General features: G+C 42.1%; 1 protein-coding gene across 1 annotated transcript; it reads left to right on the top strand.

Moving 5' to 3' along the window:
• The first annotated feature begins 12,940 nt into the window (after positions 1–12,940).
• LOC127335337 (sister chromatid cohesion 1 protein 2) lies at positions 12,941–19,058 on the top strand. Its single transcript, XM_051361960.2, has 15 exons — positions 12,941–13,316; positions 14,717–15,101; positions 15,186–15,226; positions 15,304–15,350; positions 15,792–15,850; positions 15,930–16,058; positions 16,154–16,288; positions 16,381–16,586; positions 16,672–16,858; positions 17,044–17,180; positions 17,266–17,582; positions 17,677–17,707; positions 17,811–17,835; positions 17,919–18,054; positions 18,667–19,058. The coding sequence occupies exons 1-15, from the start codon at positions 13,190–13,192 to the stop codon at positions 18,772–18,774; spliced, it is 2,070 nt and encodes a 689-aa protein (XP_051217920.1). The 5' UTR covers positions 12,941–13,189; the 3' UTR covers positions 18,775–19,058.
• The last annotated feature ends 2,361 nt before the right edge of the window (positions 19,059–21,419 follow it).

The raw sequence follows: 21,419 nt of genomic DNA on the forward strand, positions 1-21,419 counted from the left end.
TTGTGCTCTTCAGGCAGATCTTCGTACTTGACTGGTTCGCCTGACATCTCAGCTGCAGATGTTGACGTGGTTGTTGCAGATTGTCCCACCGGGCGTGCCAGAATGTGTTGCCTGCCAAAACCCACCGACGGGCAGCGGCGAGCAACACGAAGATCCGGGAGGGTACCAAGACTGCTGGTGGGCCCTAGTCCCTCGGTCGTCGTCCCGCAATGCTCCGGCACACGTCCTGGCGGTTGCAAGGGCGTGCCACCTGACCTATACCTGGTCAGGAAGGTGATGGATTGCTTTGTTTAGTTTCCTGCATGGCAAACACGTAAACATTAAATACGAGCCCCGGTCGGCTCTTAAGTTGTTCTGTGGATCGGCTCAAAGAGCCGATTGCCCCGTGGTTCACGTTAGATTTACAATGACACGGGGATCATGCTTTATCAAAATCAAGCTAAGCTAATCTACGATAGTCTAGGGTTTTCACTGCATAACCGGAACATCCTATGCGTAATTGAGCCTAGCAGATACGTAAGATGATGGAAAACCAACCCTAACGAGGCCTAAAAACCAACATGAAGTTGATCCCCGGAACAATCCCTTTAGGGTTTAATAAACCACATCCTACGCACTACCGGATCGTTCAACCCGTTTGTAAGGCCTAACCATGCAGATATTAAACTAATCCTTGTAGAACAAGGAACGACTATAACAGATCGGATCTACTAAACAAGGATAAAGCAAGATGCCGCCTTCACACCTAAAACAGGTGTAAGGGCGGCTAGATATCGAGGGGCAACATAGCTAAGCAAGCATAACATAACACGTCGACGTAAACCCCAAAACATCTAAGATACGGGTGTTGCTCGCCATCAACAAGGCTTCAGCACGAGCAACACCAAGAACGAATAAACTTGTACTGCCTAGATCGCAAGATGCGATCTAGGCAGCATGATGCTTACCCGGGAGAAACCCTCGAAACAAAGGGGTGGCGATGCGCCTAGATTGGTTTGTTGTGAACGTGATTGTCCTCCTTTCTCAATAACCCTAGATACATATTTATAGTCCGTAGACTTTCTAACTTGGGAATAAACCCAACCGTATACGAGTTAAACTCTATCTCTTTAATTCTAACCTACCATAATGTACAAATACACGGGCAATCTAGCCCGAATTCTCGTGCAAGGCCGCTTCAGAGACGCTCCACGTGTATATCCTTCAAGCCCATCTCAATTACGGCCCAACTCCTGATTTGGCCAAAATCTGGTGATAACACTAGTGCTTTTCCAGGTGCAGCTGAATTGACAACTCAGTTGTTAAGGCTTATAAGTATTCTTTGTCTCCCCTTGTGTCGAATCAATAAATTTGGGTTTTACTTCCCTCGAAGACTGTTGCGATCCCCTATACTTGTGGGTTATCACCTGGCAAGAACATGGTCGCTGAAGACCATGCATGAGGTGATGACATGTTGCGTGATCATGCACAACATGATCGTTGAGAACGAGCGTCCTGATGACCGCAACGAGAACCAATGGGATTTCCAAGGTGAGCTGGTTGCGCCAATCCCTGGGGATTTATCTTGGGAGGACTATCTGCATATGAATGTATAAGTCACTGACGAGACCATGTGCAAACGCCTGCAGACTGATCTGATTGAGCATCAGTGGGCATTGGCTCGCCGTGAAGACAATGCCTAGAGGAATACCATCTTATTTTCATGTTGATTTTTTAAAATTTGGATGTAATAACTATGACTTCGTTGAAACTCTTTATTTTGTTGTTTTCAAGCATCCTAATTCATGCCGACGCGGAACTGTGTCAGACCGCTGGAGCCACCGTGATGCGTGTAGTTGACACGTCCGTGGGGAACCCCAAGAGGAAGGTGTGATGCGCACAGCAGCAAGTTTCCCTCAGTAAGAAACCAAGGTTTAATCGAACCAGTAGGAGTCAAGAAGCACGTTGAAGGTTGATGGCGGCGGGATGTAGTGCGGCGCAACACCAGAGATTCCGACGCCAACGTGGAACCTGCACAACACAACCAAAGTACTTTGCCCCAACGAAACAGTGAGGTTGTCAATCTCACCGGCTTGCTGTAACAAAGGATTAACCGTATTGTGTGGAAGATGATTGTTTGCGAAAAAGAGAACAAGATTGCGATGAGATTGTATTTCAGTATAGAGAATTGGACCGGGGTCCACAGTTCACTAGAGGTGTCTCTCCCATAAGATAAACAGCATGTTGGGTGAACAAATTACAGTTGGGCAATTGACAAATAAAGAGGGCATGACCATGCACATACATATTATGATGAGTATTGTGAGATTTAATTGGGCATTACGACAAAGTACATAGACCGCCATCCAGCATGCATCTATGCCTAAAAAGTCCACCTTCAGGTTATCATCCGAACCCCCTCCAGTATTAAGTTGCTAACAACAGACAATTGCATTAAGTATTGCGCGTAATGTAATTAGTGACTACATCCTTGAACATAGCACCAATGTTTTATCCCTAGTGGCAACAACACATCCATAACCTTAGAGGTTCTTGTCACCCCTCCAGATTCACGGAGACATGAACCCACTATCGAGCATAAATACTCCCTCTTGGAGTTACTAGCATCAACTTGGCCAGAGCATCTACTAATAACGGAGAGCATGCAAGATCATAAACAACACATAGACATGAATTGATAATCAACATAACAAGTATTCTCTATTCATCGGATCCCAACAAACGCAACATATAGAATTACAGATAGATGATCTTGATCATGTTAGGCAGCTCACAAGATCCGACAATGAAGCACAATGGGGAGAAGACAACCATCTAGCTACTGCTATGGACCCATAGTCCAGGGGTAGACTACTCACACATCACTCCGGAGGCGACCATGGCGGCGTAGAGTCCTCCGGGAGATGATTCCCCTCTCCGGCAGGGTGCCGGAGGCGATCTCTGGATCCCCGAGATGGGATCGGCGGCGGCGGCGTCTCCGGGAAGGTTTTCCGTATCGTGGCTCTCGGTACTGGGGGTTTCGCAACGGAGGCTTTAAGTAGGCGGAAGGGCAGGTCAGGAGGCGGCACGAGGGGCCCACACCACAGGGCCGCGCGGCCAAGGGGGGGCCGCGCCGCCCTAGGGTGTGGCCACCTCGTGGCCCCACTTTGTCTCCTCTTCGGACTTCTGGAAGCTTCGTGGCAAAATAGGACCCTGGGCGTTGATTTCGTCCAATTCCGAGAATATTTCGTTACTAGGATTTCTGAAACCAAAAACAGCAGAAAACAGCAACTGGCACTTCGGCATCTTGTTAATAGGTTAGTTCCATAAAATGCACAAATATGACATAAAGTGTGCATAAAACATGTAGATAACATCAAAAATGTGGCATGGAACATAAGAAATTATCGATACGTCGGAGACGTATCAGCATCCCCAAGCTTAGTTCTGCTCGTCCCGAGCAGGTAAAACGATAACACAGATAATTTCTGGAGTGACATGCCATCATAACCTTGATCATACTATTTGTAAAGCATATGTAGTGAATGCAGCGATCAAAACAATGTATATGACATGAGTAAACAAGTGAATCATAAAGCAAAGACTTTTCATGAATAGTACTTCAAGACAAGCATCAATAAGTCTTGCATAAGAGTTAACTCATAAAGCAATAATTCATAGTAAAAGCATTGAAGCAACACAAAGGAAGATTAAGTTTCAGCGGTTGCTTTCAACTTGTAACATGTATATCTCATGGATATTGTCAACATAGAGTAATATAATAAGTGCAATAAGCAAATATGTAGGAATCAATGCACAGTTCACACAAGTGTTTGCTTCTTGAGGTGGAGAGAAATAGGTGAACTGACTCAACATTGAAAGTAAAAGAATTGTCCTCCATAGAGGAAAAACATCGATTGCTATATTTGTGCTAGAGCTTTGATTTTGAAAACATGAAACAATTTTGTCAATGGTAGTAATAAAGCATATGTATCATGTAAATTATATCTTACAAGTTGCAAGCCTCATGCATAGTGTACTAATAGTGCCCGCACCTTGTCCTAATTAGCTTGGACTACCGGATCATCACAATGCACATGTTTTAACCAAGTGTCACAAAGGGGTACCTCTATGCCGCCTGTACAAAGGTCTAAGGAGAAAGCTCGCATTGGATTTCTCGCTATTGATTATTCTCAACTTAGACATCCATACCGGGACAACATAGACAACAGATAATGGACTCCTCTTTTATGCATAAGCATGTAACAACAATTAATAATTTTCTCATATGAGATTGAGGATATATGTCCAAAACTGAAACTTCCACCATGGATCATGGCTTTAGTTAGCGGCCCAATGTTCTTCTCTAACAATATGCATGCTTAACCATAAGGTGGTAGATCGCTCTTACTTCAGACAAGACGAACATGCATAGCAACTCACATGAAATTAAACAAAGAGTAGTTGATGGCGTCCCCAGTGAACATGGTTATCGCACAACAAGCAACTTAATAAGAGATAAAGTGCATAATTACATATTCAATACCACAATAGTTTTTAAGCTATTTGTCCCATGAGCTATATATTGCAAAGGTGAATGATGGAATTTTAAAGGTAGCACTCAAGCAATTTACTTTGGAATGGCGGGAAATACCATGTAGTAGGTAGGTATGGTGGACACAAATAGCATAGTGGTTGGCTCAAGTATTTTGGATGCATGAGAAGTATTCCCTCTCGATACAAGATTTAGGCTAGCAAGGCTTATTTGAAACAAACACAAGGATGAACCGGTGCAGCAAAACTCACATAAAAGACATATTGTAAACATTATAAGACTCTACACCGTCTTCCTTGTTGTTCAAACTCAATACTAGAAATTATCTAGACCTTAGAGAAACCAAATATGCAAACCAAATTTTAGCATGCTCTATGTATTTCTTCATTAATGGGTGCAAAGCATATGATGCAAGAGCTTAAACATGAGCACAACAATTGCCAAATATCACATTACCCAAGACATTAATAGCAATTACTACATGTATCATTTTCCAATTCCAACCATATAACAATTTAACGAAGAAGAAACTCCGCCATGAATACTATGAGTAGAAACTAAGGACATACTTGTCCATATGCTACAGCGGAGCGTGTCTCTCTTCCATAAAGTGAATGCTAGGATCCATTTTATTCAAACAAAACCAAAAAAACAAAAACAAATCGACGCTCCAAGAAAAGCACATAAGATGTGATGGAATTAAAAATATAGTTTCAGGGGAGGAACCTGATAATGTTGTCGATGAAGAAGGGGATGCCTTGGGCATCCCCAAGCTTAGACGCTTGAGTCTTCTTGATATATGCAGGGGTGAACCACCGGGGCATCCCCAAGCTTAGAGCTTTCACTCTCCTTGATCATGTTGCATCATACTCCTCTCTTGATCCTTGAAAACTTCCTCCACACCAAACTTAGAACAACTCATTAGAGGGTTAGCGACAATAAAAATTAACATGTTCAGAGGTGACACAATCATTCTTAACACTTCTGGACATTGCATAAAGCTGCTGGACATTAATGGATCAAAGAAATTCATCCAACATAGCAAAAGAGGCAATGCGAAATAAAAGGCAGAATCTGTCAAAACAGAACAGTTTGTATTGACGAATTTTATCGAGGCACCATACTTGCTCAAATGAAAATGCTCAAATTGAATGAAAGTTCCGTACATATCTGAGGATCACTCACGTAAATTGGCATAATTTTCTGAGTTACCTACAGGGAAAACAGCCCAGATTCGTGACAGCAAAGAAATCTGTTTCTGCGCAGTAATCCAAATCTAGTATGAACTTTTCTATCAACGACTTTACTTGGCACAATAAAACACTAAACTAAGATAAGGAGAGGTTGCTACAGTAGTAAACAACTTCCAAGACTCAAATATAAAACAAAAATACTGTAGTAAAATAAACACATGGGTTATCTCCCAAGAAGTGCTTTCTTTATAGCCATTAAGATGGGCTCAGCAGTTTCAATGTTGCTCACATGAAAAATAGCAAATGAAGCAAAAGAGAGCATCAAGAAGCAAATTCAAAACACATTTAAGCCTAACATGCTTCCTATGAAAAGGAATCTTGTAAATAAACAAATTCATGAAGCATAATGCAACAAGCATAGAAAGATAAAACAAGTGTAACTTCAAAAATTTCAGCATATAGAGAGGTGTTTTAGTAACATGAAAACTTCTACAACCATATTTTCCTCTCTCATAATAACTTTCAGAGGCATCATGAACAAACTCAACGATGTAACTATCACATAAAGCATTCTTATTCACATGCATAAAAGTATCATTACTCTCCACATAAGCATAATCAATTTTATTAGTTGTAGTGGGAGCAAATTCAACAAAGTAGCTATCATTATTATTCTCATCATCAAATATAGGAGGCATAATATAATCATAATCAAATTTATCCTCCATAACAGGCGGTACTAAAAGACCAATATCATTATAATCATCATCAATAGGAAGCAAAGTATCATCAAAGTAAATTTTCTCCTCAATGCTTGGGGGACTAAAAATATCATGCTCATCAAAACCAGCTTCCCCAAGCTTAGAATTTTCCATATCATTAGCAACAATGGTGTTCAAAGCGTTCATACTAATATCATTGCTACTAGCATGCAAATAAGATTCCATAGGTTTTTTAATTTTCGCATCAAACCATCCATGTCTTAACTCAGGAAATAGAATAAAAAGCTCATTGTTATTTTCCATTATGTCTTACTAGTGTAATCACACTACTTAATATTCTCAGGAGTATTCATTTTAGCAGTAGTAAATAAAGCAAACTAAATAAAGTAGATGCAAGTAACTAAATTTTTTTGTGTTTTTTAATATGGAGAACAAGACAGTAAATAAAGTAAAACTAGCAACTAATTTTTTTGTGTTTTGTTTTAGTGCAGCAAACAAAGTAGTAAATAAAATAAAGCAAGACAAAAAACAAAGTAAAGAGATTGGAAGTGGAGACTCCCCTTGCAGCGTGTCTTGATCTCCCCGGCAACGGCGCCAGAAATTTGCTTGATGCGTGTAGTTGACACGTCCGTTGGGAACCCCAAGAGGAAGGTGTGATGCGCACAGCAGCAAGTTTCCTCGAAGAAACCAAGGTTTAATCGAACCAGTAGGAGTCAAGAAGCACGTTGAAGGTTGATGGCGGCGGGATGTAGTGCGGCGCAACACCAGAGATTCCGGCGCCAACGTGGAACTTGCACAACACAACCAAAGTACTTTGCCCCAACGAAACAGTGAGGTTGTCAATCTCACCGGCTTGCTGTAACAAAGGATTAACCGTATTGTGTGGAAGATGATTGTTTGCAGAAAACAGTAGAACAGTATTGCAGTAGATTGTATTTCAGTATAGAGAATTGGACCGGGGTCCACAGTTCACTAGAGGTGTCTCTCCCATAAGATAAACAGCATGTTGGGTGAACAAATTACAGTTGGGCAATTGACAAATAAAGAGGGCATGACCATGCACATACATATTATGATGAGTATTGTGAGATTTAATTGGGCATTACGACAAAGTACATAGACCGCCATCCAGCATGCATCTATGCCTAAAAAGTCCACCTTCAGGTTATCATCCGAACCCCCTCCAGTATTAAGTTGCTAACAACAGACAATTGCATTAAGTATTGCGCGTAATGTAATTAGTGACTACATCCTTGAACATAGCACCAATGTTTTATCCCTAGTGGCAACAGCACATCCATAACCTTAGAGGTTCTTGTCACCCCTCCAGATTCACGGAGACATGAACCCACTATCGAGCATAAATACTCCCTCTTGGAGTTACTAGCATCAACTTGGCCAGAGCATCTACTAATAACGGAGAGCATGCAAGATCATAAACAACACATAGACATGAATTGATAATCAACATAACAAGTATTCTCTATTCATCGGATCCCAACAAACGCAACATATAGAATTACAGATAGATGATCTTGATCATGTTAGGCAGCTCACAAGATCCGACAATGAAGCACAATGGGGAGAAGACAACCATCTAGCTACTGCTATGGACCCATAGTCCAGGGGTAGACTACTCACACATCACTCCGGAGGCGACCATGGCGGCGTAGAGTCCTCCGGGAGATGATTCCCCTCTCCGGCAGGGTGCCGGAGGCGATCTCCTGGATCCCCCGAGATGGGATCGGCGGCGGCGGCGTCTCTGGAAGGTTTTCCGTATCGTGGCTCTCGGTACTGGGGGTTTCGCAACGGAGGCTTTAAGTAGGCGGAAGGGCAGGTCAGGAGGCGGCACGAGGGGCCCACACCACAGGGCCGCGCGGCCAAGGGGGGGGCCGCGCCGCCCTAGGGTGTGGCCACCTCGTGGCCCCACTTCGTCTCCTCTTCGGACTTCTGGAAGCTTCGTGGCAAAATAGGACCCTGGGCGTTGATTTCGTCCAATTCCGAGAATATTTCGTTACTAGGATTTCTGAAACCAAAAACAGCAGAACAAAGAATCGGCACTTCGGCATCTTGTTAATAGGTTAGTTCCAGAAAATGCACAAATATGACATAAAGTGTGCATAAAACATGTAGATAACATCAATAATGTGGCATGGAACATAAGAAATTATCGATACGTCGGAGACGTATCACACCGCCAGGTGCAAACGGACGCGCGGACAAAAACGGTCATTTTCGCATCCACGGGGCGACACAAACGGACGCACGCGGACAATTTAGGCGTCCGATTTGCGTCGCCCCGTTGGAGATGCTCTAAGGTAGAGCAATACAATACCTGTATTTATATAGTTAATGGGTAGAAAGTTCTACCTATGCCCGTACCCATGAGTATGAAACTCTACGCGCACTCATACCCGGTGGATATCAGTACTCATTGGATACCCAATGGGTAGATCAAATAGTACATAATTTGTTCGTAATTTTATATTCAGCGATTGCACGTTTGACAAAAGAAAACAATTATGCAAGTCAATACTAGGTAGTTGAGCATGTAACAATTATAAAAATTTAGAAATCACAATCACATATTCATAAGTCAACAACATTTGACATATCACATGATGTAGTGATAACTGATGACAACTTAACATAGGTTCACAAACACAATAACGTGGCTCTTTATTTGTATAGGGGTTCACATATCAGTAAAAATTAGGTAGGATATGGGTAATATTCATGGATACAAGGTTATACATGTGCACTACCCATGACTTAACGAGTATGGTATGGGTACTATCCGTGAGTACAAAAGTGTGCCTTACCCTACCCATACAACTACGATACCCCCGTGTACTCGTACCCATGGGTAAAATTGCCATCCTTACTCCCTGGCCGCTGCTAGTAGCTGTCTGCCGCGTCGTTCCTCTCGTGCATGCATCCTTTTTTTTCTTGTGTGTGTGTGTGGGGGGGTGATGCCCTGCTCCCCTCCGGCACACGGTTGCTGTTCCTGGTTTCTTTCTCTGTGTAGGAGGGTACTTGAGCTTGCTTCCAGCTGACCATGGCTGAGCTCACCCATGCTGCTATGGACTGCGATCTGAGCTCTTGGAAGATGGGTCTGGGATTCACTAAATCTGTCTCAGATAGATCTCTGGTCACACGCATGGCGGATATGTTGCCGGCCAGCTCTGGCCATGGTGGTGCCTCTATAGTTGTTGGTGAAGGTCAAGGTAAGGAGAATTTTGTCAATGTTACATACAACACCGCGATTTGCTACATATGTACATAGTTTTTGATGTGGAACCATGAGCAAGGTGCTAGAATGATTCCTTGTGTATATGTCATAGAGAGAATGGTTAAATGTTACATGTCTCTTCTCGTAATGTTGGATACGCCAAAAAAAAAAGTTTGATATGTTGGTTCTTTTTGTTGGAGACTATAATAACTTAAGATTTTGCTCCAACAAATAGAGATTTTCTATATATTGTATATTTTGCTACATGTGCATGTTTAAAGTGCTAAAAAACCATAGGATCACAAGTTTATTACTCCCTCCGGCCAGCTTTAATCGACGCGGAGGGAGACATGTGCTTGCAGGTGGGTGCGTCAATTTTTTAAGCCCAGAGTAATACTTTTTAGGGAAACAATGTTGTAGATGGATATACATACTACTTTCGTCTAAAATTAAGTGTCTTAGCTTTGTAGTTGTAGATATATCGTATATAGAAAAAATGGAAAATTTGCTGCCGAACATCATTATTTTCTGGCATTTGCTGAAACACACTCTCCGATTCCATTTTTGCTAGGTACTATTACAAAAAATTTTAGCGCAACGGTGTGTTTTGGCAAACAGTATAAATCTTTGAAAAAAAATAACACGTATTTATAGACGGATGGGTATACCGAAAAATTGGTACATGCGAAATATTTGTGTTACATGGTCGGACGCGCGGAATTTAGTCTACATTGAACGGCTCTGAACATGACTGCCGATTTGCTCTTTTACAGCCGCTGTATGCTAGCGTTCGCCATGTATTTTTCCTGAAACCATGACACGGCACGAACCTTCGCACAGTAAGGTTGCACATTCCCCGGAACCACTGTGTTCTTCGCCGACAGGACTCACCGCTGCCGATAGAGTAGAAGTGGTGCACACGTGTGTCGTGCACGTGGTAACCACCCAATGGGCCGATCTGGAAGAGAGAGGGGGCAGTAAACAAAACCTGAATCCGGTCAGGAGTTAGGGCCCATTTACTGTGGCTGGCAAGTGGCCCCGGACACAAGAACACCATTTTTTACACTGTCGGTTCTCTTCTCGTCGGCCCCTCTGGTCCTCTCTCGTATCTCCTGCCGGGGTGCCTCGGGTTTCCCATCGCTCATCCGAACTTCATACTCATCCGCCAGGGTAAAATGACTACCGAGGGCTTCACGGTCCTACAGACAGAGGACAGTTCAAATTCATCTCTGCATTCAAACCTTCACTTACCTTGTGACGTAGCCATCGTCAGAATATGGGGAAAAACACGATGATGTACTAACTTACCAAGTCCCTGTTGGTATCACAGATTCATAAAAGAAATAATAGAAAACCCAAAGGATTTTATAGCAGGAATAAACCAATGTAAAGAGTATTTTATCAAATGTACTACCTCTGTTCATAAATAGACATATGAGATTTGTCTAAATCTGGATGTATCTATACACTATTTAGTATCTAGATACATACAGATTTAGATAAATCTCAGACATCTATTTATGGACGGAGGGAGTAAAAGAAATATTTTATCAAATACAGAAAACAAATATTTTATCAAATATAGAAAATGTAAAACAAATATTTTATAGCTGGAGATGTGTTTGCTGCGTTGCTGATGCGATGTGTAGATGACGGACCTTCTCGCTTGTGTGTTTTTCGTCTCGGTTTTTCTTATAAATTGGACAATGTATGATTTGTTATCTTGTTTTTTTCTTATAAACTGGCTTATTATGTGCATAGGCTCTTTCCATTTAACCGGACGGTAGATATTGACTGCCTTAAACTAAAAAAATACATAAAACCTTAGCTGATTGGATAGACAAAGAAAAATGCCCCATTCCATGCACATATAAATATATATAAAAGATTATGGTGGACACTGGAATTACCACAATTCTAAAACGAAGAACAAAAAATGTAGGATTAGAGTGGCATGTATTCATGAATCATAGGATTGCAAAGCTACATGAATTAGAATAGAAATGTTTGACTCACCACATGGGAAACAAACGAAATGTACCAAGAGATCCGAGCAGACGAAATATGGTAGTGCAAACAACGCACGATTTAAAATCTTCGGAAAACAAAATCTATGGAATGCCTTTGAATCGAAGAGACATGTAGGGATTTAGGTACTATTTCCTTTGATGGACATCCATGGGAAAAATTCCTAATGACTGTATTTCTAGAAGGGGTAGTATTGTCTAAATGCAGGTCATGACAACTCTTGTGATCTTAATCACGTCCTTGCGATTCCATTGCGATTCCACATATGTTTGGTCTCTCTAGTTACGGACGGTGACTCCGCAAACTTGTGATCTTAATCACGTCCTTGCTTATTCTCTACCGGTGAAGCTATGCAAGGCATCAACCTCACAACATTCGCTTCAAAAACTCCAATTAGCGACATGAGTGGCTCTATTTTCTCGCTCTTAAGTAGAGCCGTGGCTTATACAAAGATTGGAGAAAGATCCCCCCATTTAACATAATGGCTTAGTGTTTCGAGCCCCATCCCAAATCACTCTTAAGGTATTATGATTTGTCATGCAATACAACACAAGTTTTTTTTTTTTACTTTACAAGAAAGGATCCACACCACCTTTTCGCTACAACACTTATGTCTTAAGTATTACTTTGGATAACTTAGAGGCAGTTGATTTTTATCCTGTAATTTCAAATTTTAGCACTTAAAAAAATGACATGTGTATTGGCATGTGTTAGCGAGCAAAGACGTCCACCGAAATATATCGACTCATACTTGGCAACCATTTCTTTTTTGGAATACATACTTGACAATTTCTTATTGTGTAGCAATCTAACTTTTTTTTTTATCATAACACAAAGACACGGTACAGAAATTAGCAATGTCATCTACTAGTGAACCCAAACTCTGCATCTTAACCAGGCTCGTCTTCTGAACGGTTGTAATTCTCAGGTCTCAGATAAAAAAGAGACGTGTTCCCATTGATTTTTGTGTTTGCAAAAACCGCACATAAGGAAAGTGTCATTGACAACGGCTAGAATACTATCTCTACGTGCGCCAGCTTTTTTACCGTTTCCAAATCCGATATTCAAAAATACATGCATTGCCATTAAAACCATACCGTTTCGTATCCCGATAAAACAGCAAGCGATAAACGCAAATTCAAAACAAGCATAAAAACCGCACGCATAAACGGCAACTTCCCAAGACGAAAACCAACGTCTCGCACGCAGGGAGGGGCATCCCCGTAATTTCCACCCCGCCGAGCCGTTCCCCCTCAGGTCTTCTTCTTCTTCTCCCGACTCCACTCGACTCCTCCTTCCCCTCGAAGCCGCCCGGCCCTCTCCTTCCTTCTTTGCAATCTCTTCCCTTCCGATTCAGACTCCAACTCCAAATAGCCTAGAAGACACCGAGCCCGGCTCGCGCACGGGTTGTTCGCTCGCCTTCACCGTCCGTGGTCTCGAGCCTTACATTGGGCGTGGTGCGCGCGGCGGTTCCGGCGGGATGTTCTACTCCAAGAAGATGCTGTCCAAGAAGGGCCCGCTGGGGACGGTGTGGGTGGCGGGCGTCTGCGGCGTGGCGGCGCTCACCAGGGACCAGGTCCTTCGCACCAACGTCGTCGCCTCCGTCGGTAAGCCTCGCCACACCCACCGCCTCCGTCAATTCGTCCCCTGCAATGCGGGAAAAGCTCTCTGTTTTTCTTCTGGGGGTTCGAGGGGTTCTTGGTTCTGGCTAGGGGCCTAAGCGGGGAGGGAATCTCTCCAATTTGTGGGGCGAGTTGCCGAGTTGGGGAAAAGCTCCACTTTTTTTTTGGGTTTCTTGCTTTCTTTTACTTCGACAGGTTCTTGGTTTGGTTACTGGCCGAGGGAGAAGCGGTGTGTTCTAATTTTTGTGGTGAGTTGTATGGAACAGTAGATTGGCGGAGGTAAAGGGTTTATGCGGGGGTTTATATGTTACAGTGAAACGTGGGAGGGGAATCTCTAGTTCTTCATCACCCGAAAAAAATAATGAGAGAACCCTCCTTTTTCTTTTCTCTTGTGTCTTCTGATCCCTTTCTGCTATATCGTGGATTGGTGATTTTAGTTTGATCTCGATAACAGGAAGCATTGATGTGCCCATATTTTGCTTTTTTTAATATATTTGTGTGGATTATTAGCATCACTGCTCCCAATCTTTGTTACAGATTTCCTTCTGGGGAAAGGAAAAAAATCACAGGTTTCTAATTATTAGAAGATTTGAGAATGATAGGTTGTGGATTAAAAAGCTTGGACCTGACTATGTGGGCTTTGGCCAACTGAGGGTTTTACTTGTGGATGGTCTGGTTTTTTTTGGAGAATGGGGTATCTCTGATTCGTTGGGTGAGTGGACTGGAACACTAGATTGGGGGAGGAAGAGGGTTATATGTTCACAGTGAAACATGGGAGGGGAATTTCTAGTTCTTCTTCACCTGAAAAAAAAACATAACATTCTTTTCTCTTGTGCCTTCAGTTCCCCTTCTACTGTACCATGGTGATGATTTCATTTTTCATCTCGATTTTAGCAAGTAGTGACGTGGGCAATGTGGCCATCTTTTTTTTTGTTATGTTTGTATGGATTATGGGCATCACTCTTCACAATCTTTGTTACATATTTCCTCCTTCAGGGAAAACGGAAAAATTGCAGGTTTATAAAATTCACAAGATTGTTGAATGATAGGATAAGAAACTTGGACCTGACTACGGGGATTTTGGTTAATGGTCTTTATGGTTTTTGGCCAATGGGGGGTCTTGTGGATGGTTTGGGGTTTAGGGTTCTTGGTAGGGGCAAAGGGCTTCCCACATATGGTTTTATTAACGTTATCCAAGCGTTAACCTGAGCTGGGCTTCTACATATGGTTTTATTAACATTATCATGTGAAACTGTTTGAATATTGTTCAAATTGCAACTGAAGTTGATAGAAAATTGCTGTTCTCTATTAGTGGTAGGCGTTGCCCTTCTTGAAGTATTATTTTCTAATAGCATTATTGTAACCACGTTTCCTATCATTTGCAGACAAGATTTTGCCTGATGTTGAAACCACATACAGAATTCTAGGGCTCCTTCTGCTTGGTGTTGTTAGGATTTACTCCAAGAAGGTGGAATACCTCTACAGTGAGTGCGATCAACTCCTTGAAGCAAGTGCAGAAGGAAAGAAAAGAGTTCCCAAGCGAGCGAAGAAAGGTGCTTGTGCAAGAAGATTAGTGATAGATGAAGAAGACCCTGTGATAGCAAAAAAACCTGCTCGTTCCGGAAGAACTTCAAGGGCAGAAAATGGAGTTATGTCACAAACATTAGTTCAAATCCCAGAAGGGCATGAACCACTTGATCTTCCACCAATCTTCACAATACCAAAGAGATTTGAGCTCGACTCTTTTGATTTGCAGATCCCTGAAAATAGGTAACGCTTGCTCCTAAACTAGTTTCACTTTTTTGTTGTTTGATTGAAGTGTGGTTTCTCAGTCGGTCCTAAATTCCTTTGTAGAGAGGATGAAGATGACGATCATCATCAGTTGCCACGTGAAGGTAGCAAATACTGGAATTGATGTCACTGTCATTGATAAGAAATCATTACATTTATGATCTTTATTGTTTGTGTGTAGATACTTTGCTGGAAGATGAACAACATCGTACCTCCTGTATGTATGAGGTATGCAGCTCCTTTCCCTACCATCTACCCATTCAATCAACATATGTATGCATATATTCTGTAGTCTAGGTAAGTCGTACTTGGCACGTACTGCACTCCCTAAAATTGGCATGGAAGTTGTCATTCAGGCTAGCAGCTAATGTTGATCCTTAAATGTGATGGTTCTAGGCACCATATTCCTTCTGCCGACTGATCTTGTTATAGTAGATCCCACATGTTACCTGCCCTGGTTTCCACGGTCCTCTGGCAGTTGTTTCTAGAATTTTCTTACTGATTGAAGTGTTATTATTCTCCTTTTATCTGTGTGGTTCATAACTAATTTCTCTCGGGAGTGCACTTATAAGATACATTTATTCCATTGCCTTCGCAATATTGTTGCCTCTTGTTTTTGATCCCTTATTTCTTTGAGAAACTAAAGCTTAAATCTATCCCATGAAACAGTCTTATCAGAGGATGCCACATGCTGATCTGGATTCTGCTTGCTTTATGCCAGCATGCATGTAAGTGTGTAAGCTATGTTACCTAGTGGTGTTAAAAAAAGTACTTCTAGTGGATTTCTGACCTGAACTCTTGATGCAGCCCTCTCCCAACTGAAGTGATCGGTGTCATTGATGAAATGTCCGATCTTCTATACTCGAGTAACAAAGGGGATGAACCTGGAAGTGACAATCAGAATACTGATCCTGCTTGCTTTACACCAGTGAAGGAGTAAGTATATCGAGCGCCACTTCCTCTCCTGAGGCACGTCAGCATAAGAGCAGACCTTTTCCATTTTCTGTTTGCTAACATGAGATTTGAAACAGTGTTCTTCCAACTGAGGTGGTGAACACGATGGCTGAAGGAAGTGGCCTTCCAGAGAGCAGAAAGGTGAAGAAACCTAGAAGAGAAGTTAATGGCAAAGAGAATGATGATTCTGCTTGTTCTATCCCGTTGCCAGAGTGAGTATAGGCACTTCCTTTTTGTTACAGAAAACTTTTTTTCTGATATTTATCTAGAGATTTTTGACATTATTGAGCATGCATTGATGCAGAAGTCAAGAAGTCCAAAGATCTCTGAATGTTGTGGAGAATGCAGAGCGGGCAGATCTTGATGAAAATCGTCATGTACCTGAAGAACCAGAAGATGGGTTATTGCTCGCAAAATCTAACACAGCAGCATCTGTAGAAATTCCTGACATTGGGTCACAAGATTCGCTAGAGCCTTCCACTCCAGAACCCATGCGAGAGGGAGCCTCAGGTACATTGTTTGAGAAGTTCCTATTCTACTTATGATAATTATCTTGCTAATCTTTCTGACATTCGTTCCATTCACTTCTATCCAGGGTTGCTAGAAAAATTTATGGTTGCAACACCAGCTATGAATGAGAAGTGCCAAGTTTTGAGAAAAAGAAGAAGGGGATTATACAGTAAGGATTATATCTGTAACCCAATAGATAGGAAAGACAGGCGGCCGGTTAAGAGAAGAGCCGCACTGGTATTGTTTGATGAGACTATTGTCCTACCTAATGTGTAAGTACAATATCTACCTTGTGGAAGTTCTTTATCTGCTGCATTGCCTATTCTTGTGATTGTATGCATCTTAGCATCCAGTTTGAACTTCTGTATAAGCTTAAGAAGTTTGTATTGTATGACATGGTCCATTCAAATTGTAGTATTGACTGATACTGTTTTGGAAATATTCCCACTTGCTACAGTGTGGTGAAAGAAATAATAGCAGATGCAAAGGATCTTGTGTGCAAAAGAAGGAAGGCACCTCACACTTATCTTGATGCTTGGAAGGTGGCAAAAATTGGTTCTCTGCAGGATACTTTCATGGATCCGTTGATTCAATGTAAGTCAATCATTCATTTGGTACCAGGGTTAATTATTGACGAAAACCTTAATCGCTAGCTCAACTGACCAACTTATTTTCACAGATTCGACTTCTGTGCACCTTAGGCACTCTACTACAGAGGATGCACCTGAAATTCCATGCACGGAATCCATTAAAGCAAAGAAGTGCCTTTCATATGAACCTGCTGAAAAGGATGAGCTCCCAAAGACTCCTGTTGGGTGCTACACTGAAAGTGAGCAAATTCATGATGGCTATGAATGTAATGGTGATACACCCTATGGAAATCATGCACAAGTTGATGGAGCCGAATCAGCGCTGCCAGAAGAGTATCGATCAAAAAATCATGCTGCATTGCGCAATGAACCATTGATGGCTGATATAGGTAACATAGTAGATGAGGTAAGGATATGTCTGCATCTAAACTCACTGTAAAAGATTGTATTTATGATTTTATAATGCACTTGCTTTATTTGAGAATGATTTCTTCTTGCAGGATATTCCTATGGATGAAACCAGAGATGAAGGTAATGTGTCACATTTGTAGATTTCCCAATACCAGTTTTTGCTTCTGCTGTATAGTAGATGTTTGTGCTTTGTCATCGTCTTATACCGCTGTTACTTTTGCAGATTTCCCGCTTTCAACAAGAACTAGGTGAAAACAACGTTACTGTTGCTTCCCTTCCTTTTATTCCAGCTGTTATCTGTCTGTAACGCTTTCCAAATTCACTATTTCAGGGCTGTAGCAAGGTGCCTCCACCAGTTATTCGAGGACCAGAAGTGCCAGCAGCAAGAGACTATCCCAATCACGCTTGGTCAAGCACTCGAAGGCAGCAAGAGGAAAACCACAGCAAGATTCTTCTATGAAACTCTGGTAAGCTGATGTAACTTGTTTCATACTAGTTGGTAGTTTTTCGTGAGTCCTTCTCTTGAAGAATTTTACTGAATCTTGGTTGATTTATCTTAATCATGCTTAATGATCACTCAATGTCTTTAACATATTTCGCTGGGAAATTTCCAATCTTGATCAGCTTATCTTATGCATATATGCAAACAACGCATTTGTTCCATTCTTGTTCTTACTCACAGTAACCTGTGTCTTGCAAATTTACAGTTTTCATTACTTCCTCTGATTCATATTACTCGCCACTAGTATGGATGTACCCTAGAACTAACATATGGATACATCTATATTAGTGGCAACTAATATGGATCGGAGGCAAACAACGCATTTGTTCCATTCTTGTTCTTACTCACAGTAACCTGTGTCTTGCAAATTTACAGTTTTCATTACTTCCTCTGATTCATATTACTTGCCACTAGTATGGATGTACCCTAGAACTAACATATGGATACATCTATATTAGTGGCAACTAATATGGATCGGAGGGACTACCATATTGTGAATTCTAATGTTCTTGTACTATGTTCTTTCTATAATGCACTTTTACTGATGAAAAATTAACAAGCTACCTTTCTTGTGCAGATCCTCAAGAGCCGTGGGTTGATAGAGGTGAATCAAGAGAACCCTTACGAGAACATCATAATCGCGGCAACTCCACAACTCGAAGCGGTGTTCCAGAGCCCGGAGTAGCGTGAACAGCACTGCCAGTTCAACTCAAGATGTCCATTCGTTTAGAGTAGTTTAGGAAAAGGTTTCAAGTCCTTTGCTTTCAGCTATGCTATATCCTGTAGCATCATCAGGAAGGGATGTACTGGTGGTAAGCTGTGTATATATGTCTCGCATGTGGTGCATTGGCCACGTGCGGGGGTTAGGGTTTAAAAGCTTTATGATCTCGCTCGGGTCAAAGTTAACTACAGGTGTAGACTGCAGTTTCTTGCTGGTTGCTGAATGTTAACAAGGTGGTTTAGATTGCAGTTTCTTGGCGGTTGCTTCCTGAATGTTGATGGCATCTGCCAATCAGTAGTTTTCCATTATGTTGCAATTCAGTTTCTGTGTCTCATGTACGTTGGCAGTAGCAGGGAAAAACCCTCGCTTGATTTTGATGCCTGTTCCTTCTCCTGTTGACTTGATGATAACCAGGCTGAGACGGAAGTTGCCGGAGAAGGTGGGGGCTGAGTGAACATGGGGCCCATGCCTTGCTAAAATGCATCTGCGGATTGGTACTCCAGTAGCCAGCGATTTAGCTGTGCCCCAGTAAAATGGAATTCCAAGTAACAAGTAGTATACTGTATATAAGAATAAACATGGGACTGGCCCCGAGCTCGGCTATGTCGCGCCTATCGGTCGCTCCGTCCGGACGAACCCAAAGACCCGGGCGGCAATGGCGAGCTCGGCGCCGCCGCACGCAGGCCTCCAAAATGCTGGCTGCCAGGCTAAAGGTCTCCTAGATATTATTTCTTCTATGAAAAGTGCTTTTATTTCAGGAAGACTTATCACTGATTATGTGTTGGTAGCTTATGAGTGTGTGCATAAGATTAAAAATAAGAGAAAAGGGTAAGGATGAGCTATGTGCTGTGAAGCTTGACATGCATAAGGCCTATAGGGTGGAATGGAGTTTTCTCAAGAACATGATGATCAGATTGGGTTTCATGAACAGTGGGTTGAGTTGATCACAGGCTTGTGTCACCTCAACCCCGTATTCATATAATTCACTGTTTGACTGATTTATTCCTACTAGAGGTTCGAGATTCGGGAGGGGGATGTGCAGAAGGTTTATCAAGTTGTTTGTTGCATGCTGAGGAGGTTGGTGGTATTGAAAGGATTAAGGTGTGCAGAAATCACCATCGGTTTCACACCTATTTTTCGCTGATGATTCTATAATTCTCTTAAAGGCATATTTGAATAGCAATCTCGTTGCAGCAAGTGCTTGATTCTTATTGTGCAAGTTTAGGACAATTGGTCAGTGTGGGTAAATCCAGCATTTTCTTCAGCCCAAATACTGATGTGAATGTTAAAGTGGATATTTGCAATACCCTAAACATCAATACTGAGGTAATTTTAGACAAGTACCCATGCCTCCCTGCGATAGTCGGTGCCGATAGGAGTGATTATTTTCTGCACTTTGTGGAAAGGGTCCTCCGAAGAATAAAAGGGTGGAAAGAAAAATACTCTCTATTAGTGGTAAGGAAATCTCAGTTAAGGTTGTTATCCAATCGATTCCTATTTATGTCAGTTTTCCTTCTTCCTAAGAATGTTTGTAAGAAGATCACTGACATTATTTCTCAATTTTGGTGGGGATATGATGATCATGGAAAGAAAATACATTGGTATGCGTGGTGGAAATTATGTTTCCCTAAGAAAGAAGGAGGAATGGGTTTAGAGATCTACATTCTTTTAATCTTGCAATGTTGGGGAAGCAGGTTTGGAGGCTTGTTGATGAACCAAACTCTTTATGTGCTCAAGTTTTGATGGATAAATATTACCCGGATGGTGATATCCTGAAGGCGGGGCCTAAATCTAGACCGTCTTTCACTTGGCAGAGTATTGTGGCTGAATCCAAACTTTTAAGAGTGGGTAATGGAGACCGAATTGAGATCTGGAGGGACCCCTGGATTCCATCGAGTCCTAATAGAAAAATCATTGCCCCTCGTGGGAATTGTATTCTCACAAGTGTATCTAGCTTCTTGATCCAGTGATGGGCCAATGGGATCATGATATTATTCGAACTAATTTCCATCATATTGATGCTTCTCGGAGTATGCAGATTCCCTTGAATATTAATGGGTTTGATGATTTTCTGGCGTGGCATGGAACAAGGTTGGGAACATTTTCTGTCCGTTCAGCCTACCATACGGAATGGCGCTGATGTGGGCATTACCATTTGGGTACCCGACATTGCTATACCCGGTACAGATTATGAAGATGGACTAGCGCAAGGACTCAACAAGCTGAACCCACAAAAAATATCAACTTGGATTACAAGAAAGAAGACTCCAATACGAATTATACTAGGACTCTTGTAAACCATACCCTGGATGATGTATAAAGCCACGCAGGGACACCCCTTAGGGCATATGCAGAAACAGAAAAATATAGAGGCGATACGCCTAGACATCGCAACCCGCAGATTAGAACTAGACTAGATACAACAACTCCGCTTATGGCAGCCCCCTGCACACATATATTCATATAGTAAGACATAGCGATCCTCCACCACGGGGACGTGAACTTGGGTACGTCGTGTCTTCTCTCGCTCCCGGAATCTCCATCGTCGCCTTCCGTTGTGGTGGCCCAGCGTACCACTGCATGGTGTAGTACACAAGTCGTTGACATAA

The sequence above is a fragment of the Lolium perenne genome, chromosome 2 (genome assembly GCF_019359855.2).
Source record: "Lolium perenne isolate Kyuss_39 chromosome 2, Kyuss_2.0, whole genome shotgun sequence".
NCBI classification, from domain to species: domain Eukaryota; kingdom Viridiplantae; phylum Streptophyta; class Magnoliopsida; order Poales; family Poaceae; genus Lolium; species Lolium perenne.

Coding starts and splice junctions, on each gene's coding strand:
- LOC127335337 (XM_051361960.2), top strand. CDS start 13,190: ATGTTCTACTCCAAGAAGATGCTGTCCAAGAAGGGCCCGCTGGGGACG. Junction 17,583..17,676: donor TAGGTAACATAGTAGATGAG/GTAAGGATATGT, acceptor TTCTTCTTGCAG/GATATTCCTATGGATGAAAC. Junction 17,708..17,810: donor GGATGAAACCAGAGATGAAG/GTAATGTGTCAC, acceptor TTACTTTTGCAG/ATTTCCCGCTTTCAACAAGA.